Source organism: Carassius gibelio, chromosome A14 (genome assembly GCF_023724105.1).
Source record: "Carassius gibelio isolate Cgi1373 ecotype wild population from Czech Republic chromosome A14, carGib1.2-hapl.c, whole genome shotgun sequence".
NCBI classification, from domain to species: Eukaryota; Metazoa; Chordata; class Actinopteri; order Cypriniformes; family Cyprinidae; genus Carassius; species Carassius gibelio.
The window spans coordinates 15273477-15288340 of record NC_068384.1 but is presented as its reverse complement, the minus strand read 5'-3'; the positions used below and the strand labels follow the sequence as shown (position 1 = coordinate 15288340).

At 37.1% G+C, this 14864-nt stretch overlaps 2 protein-coding genes across 2 annotated transcripts; both read right to left on the bottom strand.

Annotated features, from left to right (window-relative positions):
• Window positions 1-33: 33 nt before the first annotated feature.
• On the bottom strand, window positions 34-6723 carry LOC128027617 (insulin-like growth factor-binding protein 7). The gene is made up of 5 exons (XM_052615381.1): window positions 6228-6723; window positions 4028-4137; window positions 2823-2930; window positions 2462-2588; window positions 34-1111 (listed from the first exon to the last, which is right to left on the bottom strand). Exons 1-5 carry the CDS (start codon window positions 6634-6636, stop codon window positions 1092-1094), a joined length of 774 nt encoding a protein of 257 aa, XP_052471341.1. The 5' UTR covers window positions 6637-6723; the 3' UTR covers window positions 34-1091.
• A 419-nt stretch (window positions 6724-7142) lies between these two features.
• On the bottom strand, window positions 7143-11432 carry LOC128027616 (cytochrome c oxidase assembly protein COX18, mitochondrial). The gene is made up of 7 exons (XM_052615380.1): window positions 11258-11432; window positions 10202-10631; window positions 9246-9346; window positions 8804-8970; window positions 8558-8673; window positions 7864-7971; window positions 7143-7335 (listed from the first exon to the last, which is right to left on the bottom strand). Exons 2-7 carry the CDS (start codon window positions 10616-10618, stop codon window positions 7168-7170), a joined length of 1077 nt encoding a protein of 358 aa, XP_052471340.1. The 5' UTR covers window positions 10619-10631; window positions 11258-11432; the 3' UTR covers window positions 7143-7167.
• Window positions 11433-14864: the final 3432 nt, after the last annotated feature.

Below are 14864 nucleotides of genomic sequence, written 5' to 3'. Positions count from 1 at the left end.
GACTGCTTTTTTCTGTACAAACAACACACTGTGTGCCTCTTCAATTGCATCTTTATTTAATAATGTTATACGAATACCAAAACATATAAACAGATGTATTAGATGCTCAGACTTTTATAGGACAACACTTAATTCTATGGTAATTTAGGAACCAATGTAAAGTATCAATTCTTATCACCCAGAAACTGTAACTAAAACCTCCTCTGAACTACAGTATTTGTGACTTGTTTAACAAAAATGTCATGGCATTAACTAAAAAAGTATTTTATGTTGGCTTTCACATGACATTATCTTTATTTAGCTCAGAGATGTTCAAACCAGGGCCTGCAGGCCAAAGTTGGTCTTGAATAGGTAAAATTAAAAATACAAAATACCATTGATGTATATCTTTTTTAGTAATTTATATTTTTATTTTAATGTATTTTTTTCTTATTATTTTAATAAAAATCTAGTTGGATACAATGCAACATTTACTTACGGCCCATGATGCTCAATTAAGTATAGTTTTTGGCCCATTATAGTAAAACGTGAGAAACCCTGATTTAGATTAAGTAGTCTTAAGTTTTTTGTTTTGACTGAACCTTGGAGGAACAGCTAAAAGTCTAAAAACACAGATTGTGCACAAATAGCACAAAATAACCATAGACATAAAACAAAAAAAAAACAAAAAAAAACTGAAGGAATGAGTACAATTTGTATAGTCAAAAACATCTTGAAAAATAAAGGGAAGCGAAACATACATAAAAGTGAAGATGAGATATTTAAGTACCTTCCCATGCATGCAAGAGTGAACGATATAATGTGCATACCTGAATGTGTTCTTGTGTATAAGTGCGTGCAAAAAAAAAATCAATCTGATGGTCATCCCAGTTGGCGATTTACAGTATTGAAGTTATGTGGGCAGACTAACTGTAGAGTGAGCTAAAGTGTCTATCTGTGTCTCTGAACAGCTTCTATAGAATAAAGTGCCTATGTGCGAGTTGCTGTTTGTGGTTCAGGCGGTGTGAGAGAGCAGTGATTGATTGTGCTAGACGCTTGTCATCAGTGCACAGGTGTAGTGTTTCAGCATCTCAGTCAGAGGCCATGTCCTCTTACAGCTCAGCATCCTTCCCTGCATACAAACAGACAAGAGGCTCCAATGACAATGAAGTCTTCGTTTTCTAGTTTGCTGCACAATAAAGAATATTGTGTCATACAGTCAAACAAAGGTATTTGACATTAGATAACACCTAAAAACTAAAATTCTGCTCCAAAATAATCATGAAAGTAGTAAATATAAATTGTGTGCTATATTCCAAGTAATATTTGAGGAACTAATTGAGATTCAAAGGGATAGTTCACCCAATAATTCATGTATTGTCATCATTTACTCACAAGTATAATAAGTTGTTGAGTGCAAAAGAAGATATTTGGTAATTTTGTATTTATATAGTATTTATTCATATTTTAAATATCTCTTTTTTATATATTTAGTTTTCATTTTAGGTTTAGTAATTTTTGTGCTTTTATACATTTTATTATTATTTAATATTTATTTTTTAGGTTGCTAAAATAACTTTTTTTTTAATTTATTTTTTGTTTGTAATTTCTTTACTTAAACTTTTTTCGTTTTACTTCAGTTAGTTCCCAAATAATTTTTTTAATTGCTTCTATTTAGCCTTTTCTGTCCCTAAAAGAACATAATTTTTTAAAGCTATTTTTTTGCATCTTATTACATCTCCACCTTGTTTCATTTCAGTTAGTTCTCAATGAAACATTTCTAATTTTTGCTTATTTTATTTTATATATTTTTTATTATAGGCTATATATATTATATATATTTTTTATTATTGTAGTTTTATTACATTTATTTTTTATTTCATTTTCGTTAACAGTAACACTGGACTTAAATCATTGTACACTTTAAATCTTTAAATGTTATTTGCTTATCCATTCAGATTAAAAATGTCAGATGTGACATTGGTAAAGCAATCAAATCCATATAGTCATATGGTACTTTTTTTATGCTTTTTTTTTTGTCATTTTGGAAACACTGTCGTCACAGTGATTCCAATGTGTGAAAAACAGCAGCTTTGACATTCTGCTATACATAGAAAAAAGAAAGTCATATGGGTTTGGAACATGATGGTGAGTAAACGATGATTAGCAAGCATGCTTTTTCAGAAATCTCATCCAAGCTGGAAATTTCAAGTATGCCTTAGTGAAGCCAAATGTTGATGGACCGAAACCAGGATATGTTCCTCACTGGGCTGTCCACATGAAACAACAGAAACTTGTCACTGCAGAAATCTTGCTCACAAGGGAACTGGCAGATGACTGTGGCCAGCCAAAAAAAAAAAAAAAACAGCTTGGCATGATGTGACATGTTCTACATTCTCTAATAATGCAGGTCTTTTATGTATCCTGAAGCATGAAGTAGGTGCAAATGGACTGATTTATTGTACATTGTACACTCTCTCACCCTTCTTGTGTGGAATGTCATTGATGGAATCCACCACATGAATAGTGCCCACAGCCGACGCTTCGCCCTGGATGTTGCTGGCGTGACACTCGTAGGAGCCGTCCTCATCCTTGGTAAGTGGAGATATCTGCATCAGATGGCAAACAACTGTCGTTTTCACTCAATCTGTTTTCAATGTTTTGATAAGTTCAGAGAACTCCAAACAAATGTAACCTGAGATGAGCCAAGAGTGCCTTCAGAGCAGCGCTGCCAACAAAAAATGCTGTAACGGTTTTGTTGCACAATAAATAACACTCATAACTTAAGTTATGCGCTGAAAGATAAACAAATGAAAGTTAACATTTAGTTAAAACACACTTACAAGCACCCAGCCAGTAGCCTCGTGCTTTTCCGGACCTCCGCGGGTCTGGACGGCCAGGTTCTCTTTGTCTCCAGGAAGTGGAACGGTATTTTCTTTGTTAATAGATACCTATGAGAACCACAACACTCATAAAGATCTTTTACTTTTACACTGCATGGGTTCAGTCAAAACAAATTTCAACATAGAAATCTCTAGCACATGATTTTGCAGCACATTCAAGCTTGTTTGTTCTGTGGTGAAGTTGGTAAGGTGTGGTTAGTTTCACAAGACTCTTCATTCGCACAGATTATCTAAGATAGTTTTTGAGTTTTTCTCAAAACTTTATAACCTCATGTGGAACAAGACAAAACAGATCTTCAACCAGTTAATAATGTATTGCATTTCTGTGTGTAGCTGGATAAACAACAACCATCTGAAGTCCTTTGAGTTCATGAGCTGTTGTCGCTGTTATTATTGATTAATGTAATGGTAATATTAACTTCTAAGTAAAAGAAATTAAACCTTTAGCAAATTTCAAATTTTGCAACCTGTCTTCCAGACATTAAACTTTTTAATCTCCTTCTGTAATCTCATAAAATTCTATAAGTAGTTATTGAGTGACTCTGGGTCTGCATCACTGTAATAAATATATCCCGCAGGGAACCTCAGTCTGAGGCAAGGGTGAAATTCTGCATCCAGGACATAGTTTCCACCATTTATGACGCATGCCTAACCTGATCAGCAGAAACTGCATAAGAAAATACTAAACTAATATACAGACACAAAAATGAGTTCGAGCACAAACATAGTTTTAAAGATTCATATTTCCTGAGAAATGTTACTAAGGATGTTTTGGTTTTTCTCATGCAAAATCACCACTAGTCATTCGTGTCTCCCATGATCCGGAATTCTTTGATTCTATCTCTAAGGAGAAAGCGTATCTCCTTTAGTTCTAAAATGGAAAAATGTGATAGCTGATGACATGCTTGATAAAGTGCTTCCTGCTCTGATCCCTCCCTTGTTTGTGGTGCTATTGTTTCTGCGCTGTTAGTGGATATCTTTTGACATAGCTGGAGCTGTACTGTATGCACAATTACATTCTTGCCTCTTTTCCATATGGGGTTTTGCGTCTGTGCTTTAGGATCTGATACATGAAAACGTATCAGCTCAGATGTGAACTACTTGCAAAAGCAATACTGATAGAGAAACCGAAATCTGTTCTTTACCTTTCTCCAGGTGAGCACAGGTGTGGGTATCCCGGTGGCTTCACAACTTAGGAAGACCCGTGAGCCGGTCACGTTCCAGATCTCTCCCGGAGCGGTCACAATAACTGGTGCTGCACGGGACACAAAAGAAACGAAATGATTTAGATGATGCATTCTAGTTGCACGTTATAATATAATAAGCATGTCGTGCTGAAGTTATCAGCAAGTGGGTTTCCTCGTACCTGGTCGAGTGAGGAATTCTGGGACAAAGTTTGCACACTGCACTGATGGGCAGATTGTAATACAGACAACAGCGGTTTCATTGCTTCTAGTGTTCAGTGTCTGCATGACTTTTTCTTTTATTAAACACATTATTATTCATTCAGTGTAGCAGTTTTCTATTAAAATAAGGTGAATGGTGACTAGCTTCATAAAACTGCTGCAAGTAAAGATCATGCCGGTCTGTGAAGATGATCCGTCTGCTCTGCTCTCTCCGTTGTCTTTTCTCTTCCCACTGATGCTCTCTCCTCCTCCTGCTAACTTCGATGCCTGATTGAATGGCACGCCTTTTTTCAGGTTTTCTGGATTGATTTTACTTGCATGCAGGTCTTTTTTGCATAGATCTTTGTAGCAAATTACAGGCCTTTCTGCCAGCGTGGAGCCAGTGGCAATTTGCCATATAGCAGATCTCTTGGGATTTGGCCAGCATTCATGTGGCTGACATGACCGAGCCCGTGTAGACGGCTCTAGTAAGACTTCCGTAAGAGGATGAGTAAATGATGACTGTTTTTAAATTTTCCCACTTAAGTTCGACATGAGAAATGTTATGGTAGATCAAATTTATGATTTTAGGAATGCGGCTCTCTGTAATAGGCTACTCTGATTCACCGCATTCAGAGGTCTTTATTTATTTCCTAATATTTATCTATGTATCTATCACTGGGACTTTCATGTCTGTTCACTGTGGATCCACGGTCTCTAATTTTTCGATGAACACAACAAGTGCAATCTTGTGTATCATGTATCGACTGTATTTAAAAAAATGACCTTAGAGATTATTATTATTATTATTCACAAAATAGTTTGGCAGTGTGTCTTGTTTTTTATTGCACATTGTAATCGACTATTGTTTACTAATCAATATAAATAACTGAAACGAATCAATATAAATCTAATCACATGTTTTTTTATTAAAATATGACTGCAAATTCTACAAGAATGTTACACAACTTGGTAATTCAGGTTAGCAGGGACATTTGTCTCTATCTCAGTGGCAAAAGTGTTCCAGTTTACCTGAATTCACCCCTATATTGTTGAAACCCACATATACTTAAGTTACTTTAGTAAAGATAAAGGTGACAAAACATGTTTCCCAGATAACTCACTTAAGTCTGCACAATGTCTGTTAAAGATTTTTTGATCTGGAAAGCATCAGCTATCTACAGACGTCTTTCAGATATCAGTTGTACAAACCATAAACCTCTTATAGACAAATGCTCCAAAACTAAAGGCAAGTAAAAAGTGTCTTAACATAAATATATGACAATGATTTTGGTACACACTTTAGGGTGTCTAGTATTAATATATGCATTCACATACATTTCGTTTTGTTGAGTGTGCATAGAATGAGTAAAAATGTTGATGGTCACAGTAGTGACCGGTGGGATAACAGTGAACTTAGATATACAATATAAATCTAATTGCAGTTGCTAGTGAAAATGTCAATACAATTTTGCAATGAAAAAATATTGCACTAAATTAAAAAAGCTTGTTACAAAAATTTTTACAATAATGATGTTGTAATACTCTAAGCATTAATATAAAAAAAATGTATGTTATATTTAAAATAATTTTTTATGCATAGTAGTAACCTTAGAATGTGATCAAACTGTTTAAACTAGCTGGCTAAGATATCAAACCATTTTTATGACAAATAATGTTATTTCAGTACACACATTACCCCACCGGTCACAATTTTGACCGAACCTAAAACACAATTTTTTTTCACACAATTAAAATAATAATAATAATAAATAATAATAAATATTGATTACTTTAAATGGTTACTAATGACATATCATTTGAATATTTTCAAGTCTGGGAAAATGTTGGGATTAAACGGGTTAATCATCATTATTAAATCTAAACATCTTACTCATTAGAGTTATTAAAGTGTTGACTGCTAAATGCAGAGAGGGTCTTACGTGTTTAGGCATCTCACCTTGAGCGCATTCGCCCTTGTTCTGAATCTTAATCTCGGGTTTTTTCTCCTTCACTGCTTTCACACTTGCTTCTTTCAGCTCACAGCCGCTTTTATAGTTCACGCCGTCAGTGCCGCACACGGGATAGTTGCTCTTGCATTCGCAGACCCAGGTCCCTGATTGACTTTTCTTGTCTTTGTCGCTCTTGACGCACTCGAGTCCGGACGCGCAGCGCTTGGCTCCCCCGCACGGCTCTCCCACCCCAGACGCGCAGAGCTTGCAGCAGCCGCACGCGTCCAGCAGCGTCTCGGAGGAGCAGCCCTCGGCCGGAAGAGGCGCGCACTTGCTCGGGTCGCAGGTGCCGCAGCTGCGGGGCAGCCGGTCCGCTGACACCACAGCGAACAGAGTTAATAACAGCCAGCAGATCATAGCGAGGTGTGAAAGGTTTCAGTCTGGTTCAGAGTCTGCTACTCGTTTCTGCTTTAGGATGGAGATAGACCCCGCCCAGCAGATCCATAGCACAAGTAAACATATTCTTCGTTTTTGGCATTGCTCTGTTTTTGTTGAATTCTTTCAAATACATACAATTTTATAATAACCATTATACTTTTTATTTCCTCTAAAAACGTTGTCATTTGTTTCTACCAGGCCAGAATCGTAAGCCAAAGTGTGAACAAATAATATTGGCCTAAGCAAAAAATGGAGACCTGTTCCCTTTTTCACTATTAACTTTAATTTTAACATTATCCTAACATTTTACTTCTCAGATTTTCTTTCCAAAAGCAGATTTTAATAAACATATATACTAAATACATATATAATAAACTAGCATTTGTTCTGCCATATTCCTCTGGTTACAGTGTCATTGTTGGATGTATACCCCACTATATTCACAGGCATCCATATGTTCTGTTCACATTTTCAGTAGCTAATGCTTTAATTTGCCATGTCCACATCCATTTATTTAATGTATTTGGCTACAAATGCAGCTGCAATGTCCTTGTATGGGGTTTCAGAGTCTGAACGTGTTGGAGGGATCCGACAGACGCCCCGGAAGCGAGGGGATCTCAGGAGCAGGTTATGTGCCAGGCCAACACAACTTGAGCTGAGCCAGTACAGAGCCATGGACTACGAATGAAGGGAAAAGACAGAATAAAAATCACCAGGAGTCATTTAAATGTCTAATATCAATCTGAATGATTATGAACAGTAATATTGAATTTTTTAATTCAGAGTGCTGTTTTTGTGTAGCATTCTCATCTTATCTACTGCTCCTACGGAAGAAGGAATGGAGACAACACAAATATGTCAAGGATGGCTAGATAAGCACAAGACATCGATTTGTACATCTGATGAAGATACCACAGAAAAGCTAACAAACGTCAAAACGTCTCAGCCCTCTGTAACTAATTCAAAAACACAACCCTTGGTATGCCCCGTTTTGTCACAAGATCAAAAGTATCAGAGCTGTGTGCAATAAGGGGCATATCTGTGTAGGTACAGAAAACGTCATGTACCACTGCGGTCTTTTGAAAAGCACTTGAAAACGTGAGTGATACAAGTTAAAACCTGTCCAGACCCTCACTTATCATAAGGTTACTGTACACAGACAGCAGATAATGTTTGAATGGAGTTGCTGAGGGCCGGGACACTTACTGACGGGACTGTGGCGGCTATAGGAATCATCACCAGAGATATTCCTCTGATAAAGTTAGTCACGTACTTCTGGAACTTTGAAGGCTCTAGCTGTCTGAGGGCGAATATCTGGAAAAACAGATTGGAGAATTAAAAAAAAAACATCAACTGGTGAATTATGAAGACCTCATAAAACCTGTCAAGATTGAACAAGTAATATTTTCATATTGTATTTTTAAAACAAAAATAAACAATAGATTACAGGTGAATAATTGTATATTAATAATAATAATAATAATAATAATAATAGAAATGCTGCTCAAACAGTAGGAACTTGCAAAGCCAAGGTCATGGGTTCAATTTCCAAGGAATGGTGACTGAATGCGGTGTCTTCCAAATGTGTAAAAGTAATTTATTTTATATTATTATGGATTTTTATAATATTGTCACTTAACAACCAAACAAAATCAAACAAATAAATACTATGAATTATTAAATTAATCATAACATTTACTGAGAATATAATTTGCACTTAATTAATTAGAAATTGAAAAGGTCTCAGACATTTCAACCCCTCTGTATATTCATGGTTTTGACTATAAAGAGTGTATTGCTTTCTTAGTCAAGTTTCAAGTGATAGGAGAAATCAAACTCAATGTTAGATTGATTTTAAATGACATTAATATGATGTTGTGGATCTGGAGAACTGCCTCACCTCTGTGATGAGTAAATTGATGAGGCCAAGAGAAACTGGCATGATCCAGGTAGAGTCTGGGAGAGTGAGGTCAGGGAACCACAGAGCGCCACCTGTTGCCAAACCTGCATCTGATGCTGATGAATGTAGAGAAATACATATGGTAGTTCATTAACACCCTCCTAGCAGGTGATTTTAGAGTGGCATTGCTAAATACAAACAACAATACAACATATGTGGAACAATTGACTGATGAATGCAACTCACAAAGGGGAACATGTCCCATTCCCAGGCTGAGATTACGCAAGGCCAGTGAGAGACAAACCCACATGGGCAGCTGGACCCAGATCAGCAAACTGGCCTTGAATGGGTGGCAATTATCTCGAACATAAAGCTCAGACACAATTCGTTTCAGGTTCTTCTTGAAATGAAATCTGTGTGGATGCAATTATTGCAATAAAGTGGCTGACGTAATGAATCTTTCATTTTAGTTTTAGTGTAGATGAAAAAGTGTACATTGTAATGTTAATCTTGTTCAGTAAAAATATCTAAACTACTACTAATCTACTAATATTTTTCATATTATCTACTATATTATTATTATTATTATAAACAATTTTTTTGCAGATTAATTAAATTCCTTATTTTCAGAGACCTTTGGTGTGAGACCCAAGACATTGCAGATGACATGAAAACGATTCTTTCCTACCTGCATGTTTTCTCTGACCAGCCCTTCTCTTTGGCTTTTACAGAGATCTCAAAGCGTAACTGGCGGGCCAACACAGCGATCTCCTTCTGCAGAGCTTCAACCTAACCGGGGCAAAAGGGCACAAGGGTTACTCTTTTCCAGCCACAGTTTTGACTCAGTTTAACAAATTACAAAATTCTCCAGACAACCACATGCATATTTTCAGTGGAAACTCCACTGAAAAAGGACAGTTGATTTGGCCACACCTCTGCTTGTGTTTAGATTTTAAAAAATTGGTTTAAGGAGACGGTCTGACGCACTACAGATTATATTCTCACACTGAGAAGGGAGGCACATTCTTTTTCAGTCCTACTTCTTGGCAAGAGAAACATCCCACAGCTGGGAAGAGTGGGTGAAAGAGAGACTCTTAATATGGCACATAATCTCCAGTGTTTACTCGGTTATATTTGCTGACCTACAAGATGTGCTGTACATACTGTATAGAGTACAGATAAATAAACAAATTCACATGAGAATGGGCTGTTTACTTGACAATTCACATTTAACCAAGTCAGAAACCTACACTACATGTTGCATCCTTGACAAATCATGTAAAAAATTGTTTAGACATCAATGAGCTGTTCAAAAGACAAACTCCATTCCTGGCCCAACCAGACCATTTCTGAAAATTTTTAAATATTCATAAATTAGAAACACATTAATGTGATGCAGAGATGCTTTAAATGCTTAGTAACTTATTATAACTGATTAATATACAAAAACTTAAATAACACTGAAGAGATGTCAATCGTAGGGATAATGGAAAATGAAAAATAAAAACAAAAAAGAAAATAATGATGCTTACTGACTACAAACTTTTGAATGGGTATGTATAGTAACAAGTAACAGCAAAGCTAACAATTTACACAACTTAAGATCCATACACGTACAATAATTACAACAACTTCTAGCAAGACCTTTGCAATGATGATGGACTGATAGATTCCCAGGGGGAGAGTGATGGCTGTACGCAGGGCCAGCGTTGTGCACATGATGCTGGCCCACCACGGCAGACCTGTCATCTGTTGAGTGGACACAAGGAGCTGCTCCGTGAGGTATACGGGGGTAGAGTCTGCAACACTCTCATACCAGCTCGGTCGGTCTGTGGTTATAGTTCTTCTGGGCTGAAGCCCCATGGTCAGTGTGATGGAGGCATGGCCAGCTAAGAGGGGTGAACTGCAGCAGAGAGGCCGGATGCGGTGAGTCCTGGTGTCCAGGTGCGAGGAGCCCTGATAGACACTTCTGATGGAAGGTCTCAGTGTTGTTAGGTTGCCATAGTGAGATATCTGTAGATTCACATTGGCTGTCAACCTGGTAAACTTCAGCCACATCATTATGAGTAAACCTCTGAAAAAACAAACAAAACAAAAAACATTAAGGTCTCACCAATGTCTGCACACAACAGCAAAATATTTTCCAGTTTTGCAGACATTAGCAATTAAGCTATTCTAAGCCACGTATCCTGTTTTTTAAGTTTTTCGAAAATATCACGCTTTTGTTTTTGCACACCTCAAACTAAAGCAATTGTTGTAACCATGGCATATACACAGCATGGCATAATGATTTTTACATGCACATTTGGTTCATTGCTTATTGGATGTTTATGATTTAAGATGAGTTTTTTTTGTATCCTTTATTATTTTATTGGATATACAAAATAACCTGTTATGCATTATACACTTTACATTATACACTTTACCTCTTTCTTGCTCTTGACACACAAATGATATGTAATTTATGTTACATTTCACATTTTTATGTTGTGCAAAAAACCTAAGACTATTAGTATTATAATAAAACAGAAAAATATGGATAATATTGTTCGAAGATATGAATTTAAAACTATCAAAACACCTATAGACCACTAATCAATAGTGATGAAAAAAAAATCAAAAACATAAAAAACACCTTTAACCTGGCCAGTGTTACAGCAAATTTAACTGAAAGAAACAACAACAAAAAAAAACCTTTACCTTCGTTTGCGGTTCAAAACGTATGATTAGCAAGTCGTATGTCAAATATTTTCCGCGTTGAATATGTATTGAAACATCTTTTACCCCAAAAACTTTATATCTATCATTTTCATTCGGAATGTCAAAATGAGCAAAGCATGACAAGTCGCTTGATTATGACGTCATGAGAATCGCAAAAAACATTTGCGTCACTGGATCGTTGGGTTTTTATTTAAAATAATAAAGAACGCACCGCAAATATAACAAACTACAGAGTAGTTTGTAATGTATTCTAAAAGCATATTTTATTTTTTATAAATAATTCCGTTAATTCTTGACATCTTCCAAAGCACCACAGGGCCATCTGTTGACAGCCGCAGGTCAAACACAGACAGTGGCACGAGAAGCACCCGGCTGCAGCCTGCAGATCGAAGCGGGGCTGCACCTGGGGCGGGGTTGCACGTGCAGCCCAGCCCCACACCTACTCTGATTGGTTCAATCGTCTTTCATAGACATACATGATAGGAAATGTGTGCGTAGTTATTAGTGTAGGACGGAGAATACTGTTTAAAAAGCTAAAAACGCTGTACAGTTTTATAAAGCCTTCATAATGCACAAAAGAGGAAAAAGAAAACACTAGCCTGTAACTCGCCATGTCTCTGAAATGATTGTTTTGTTAAATTAAGCTGATCTTTAGGCTAACATACAAATTTAGTAAATTAATTGGGTTGATTATCTACAGTAAGACGATAAATGGGTCATTTCCTTATGGTAAAATATTATATGGCGCTATAGAAAACAGTTTGTAAAAGAAATCCAGATCTTCAGATAGAATAATTAATTATGAATTAAATAATTTTAGAAAATTTGATTAGATTTTTTCTCCCCTTTATTTCGGGAAAATATGCTGCTCCTCGTTATTTGAAATGGAAGAAATCGATAAACTTTTATTTCTATCAGCCAGTGATGATTCTGAAAGGACATACCGGTAAACAGTTGCTATAGTAACGAACACGATAATTGTGCTCTTATTTTAGTGCAGTCTCACAGCCACTGTCAAATATTGAGATAAACTTAATAAAGTATCATCTATTTATATGAAATTGGGATTTTCTCCGATATCTATTTTGTGACCATTGAGCCGATTCTTTTGAATCAGCTGGAATGATTCGGGACCTTCTTCGCTTAATGTGGCTTTATGCATTAAAACAGTGTTTTTAAAAGTCCAAACTCAGAAAACAAATTAATAATAAAGCATTATATTCACTGACAGGCAGATGAGTCCAGAATAAGAATGCAATGCGTTTTAATCACTTGTTAAGCATATTTTCCTCCCATAGAAAACCGATTAAAAGGAAAACGCATAACGTGCCTTAATGCATTAAAACGTGTTTTAAAAAGACCAAACTCAGTAAACATTTTTAATAACACATTTTTTTTACAGACAAGCAGGTTATGGGTGGAATAAACGCTTTGTGTTCGTATTCTGTGCTCATATCTTCTTGTCTCTGAAATGCTTTATTAATTTGTTTACTGAGTTTGGTCTCTTTAAAACACTGTTTTAATGCATAAAGCCACGTACTTTCACGTTAAGCGTGCTTTTAGAATGTCCCAATTATTCATTTGTGAATTAATCTGGTCAAGAAGAGTAACTTGCAGCAGCTAACATCTTTTGATTAAATAAATCAGACATAGTGAGTCAAGTTAACAATAAAAAACTGCATCATAGTAAAGGCTTTATAAAACCGTACAGCATTTTTAGCTTTTTAAACAGCATTCTCAGTCCTACACCAACTACGCACATATTTCCTATCATGTATGTCTATGAAAGATGAACGAACCAATCAGAGTAGCATGTCCCGCCTCGATCTGCAGGCTGCAGCCGGTGTCCTGACATTTCATCAGATTTTCCTACCCGGGTTTACTGCGCACGCGCACATCAATATCGCGTCCTTTGTCTCATGCTAAACAACGATATTTATCTATGTATCTGCATTACTGTAAGGGTAGGTTTAGGGTTGGGGTAGGTGTAGACTTTAATAAAAACGCAATCTAATGGTAGAAACTAATATTTATTGTTGGTTTCCTGTAACTGTATCCCTTCTAGCTACAACCGCGAATATAACACATAATTACTGTATTTGTAGTACTATAAGGTTATGATTAGGGTTGTGGTAGGTGTAGACATTAATAAATCATAACTTTACAGTAGCATTTTTCGTTGTACCCACAGTTTTAGTGGGAGGTAGGAAAATCTGACAGCGTAGGACAAATCGACAGAACACCCGGGTGTACTTGGGTTTAGAGCGGATCGCGAATCAGAATCAACGGGGAATTCGCGCGGCGGCTGGACATGCTTTTACATCAATGAACGGTGGTGTACAGATGTAACTGTGTTAAAGAAGATGTGCTGTCCTGATCTAGAAATGCAGTTTGTCAACTGCAAGCCGTTCTATTCGCCGGCGGGAGTTTCACTCGTTCATTCTGGTTAGTGTTAACATTCCTCCACAAGGTGAGCGCAGCTTTAGAGAAACTGGCTGATCAGATCACAGAGACAGAACAACAACACCCGAACTCTGTTTTAAAGGGGGGGGGGGGGGGTGAAATGCTATTTCATGCATACTGAGTTTTTTACACTGTTAAAGAGTTGGATTCCCATGCTAAACATGGACAAAGTTTCAAAAATTAAGTTGTAAGTTTGAAGGAGTATTTCTCTTCCAAAAATACTCCTTCCGGTTTGTCACAAGTTTCGGAAAGTTTTTTTCGAGTATGGCTCTGTGTGACGTTAGATGGAGCGGAATTTCCTTATATGGGTCCTAAGGGCACGTCTGCCGGAAGAGCGCGCGCTCCCGTATAACAGAGCACTGAGAGGCTGAGCACAGATAATCACTGATCAGAGCGAGAGCTTCGCGGAATGTCACAAAAGAAGTGTGTTTTTGGTTGCCAGGGTAAGACAACCCTGCACAGATTACCAAAGAAAAAACAGCATTAAGGGACCAGTGGATGGAGTTTATTTTTACAGAGCATCAACGGAGTTGTGCAAGTGTTTGTTCCCTGCATTTCGAAGATGCTTGTTTTACAAACAAGGGCCAGTTTGACGACGGATTTGCGTATCGTTCATTCCTTAAGGATGATGCAATCCCAATGAAAAAGGGCCACAATGGTGTGTTGGAACCGCAGGCAGTAAGTAAAACTGCTTAAAATATCTCTGCCTCCTTGTCCTTGTTAGTGCGTCCCCTCCCATGCCGGAGACCCGGGTTCAAGCCCCGCTCGGAGCGAGTCGTTGCTGCTGCTGCTCTCGTTCAGTTTCAGCCTCGGGATCTGATTCTGGATCATAAATAAACGACTGAATCTGACTGTTAGCCATGGTTTGTTTTGGATGATGGTTTTTTCCTCAAGGTAATGTCACAGCTTCCAAACGCTCTCAACGCAAAAGCCTACTGGCGCTCGTGATTCTTTAGCTCCGCCCACACGTCACGCCTCCAGTCGGTCGTGTTTTTTCCGGGAAAAATCGGTACAGACTATCTTTCTCTTGTGAATATAATAAAACTAAAGACTTTTTGGATTTATGAAGGATGCAGTACTACTCTATAGGTACTCAAGATTAACAGGATATTGAGTGAAAACG

Bases quoted from the DNA above. Each gene is read 5' to 3' on its own strand.
- LOC128027617 (XM_052615381.1), bottom strand. From the start codon at position 6,636: ATGATCTGCTGGCTGTTATTAACTCTGTTCGCTGTGGTGTCAGCGGAC. The intron at 4,138-6,227 runs GTGAGATGCCTA...TGTCCCGTGCAG, and splicing joins CAAGGGCGAATGCGCTCAAG to CACCAGTTATTGTGACCGCT. The intron at 1,112-2,461 runs GTGAGAGAGTGT...GTTTGTATGCAG, and splicing joins TGACATTCCACACAAGAAGG to GGAAGGATGCTGAGCTGTAA.
- LOC128027616 (XM_052615380.1), bottom strand. From the start codon at position 10,618: ATGATGTGGCTGAAGTTTACCAGGTTGACAGCCAATGTGAATCTACAG. The intron at 8,971-9,245 runs GTAGGAAAGAAT...GCATCCACACAG, and splicing joins TGGTCAGAGAAAACATGCAG to ATTTCATTTCAAGAAGAACC. The intron at 7,972-8,557 runs GTGAGGCAGTTC...CTGTTTTTCCAG, and splicing joins TCAATTTACTCATCACAGAG to ATATTCGCCCTCAGACAGCT.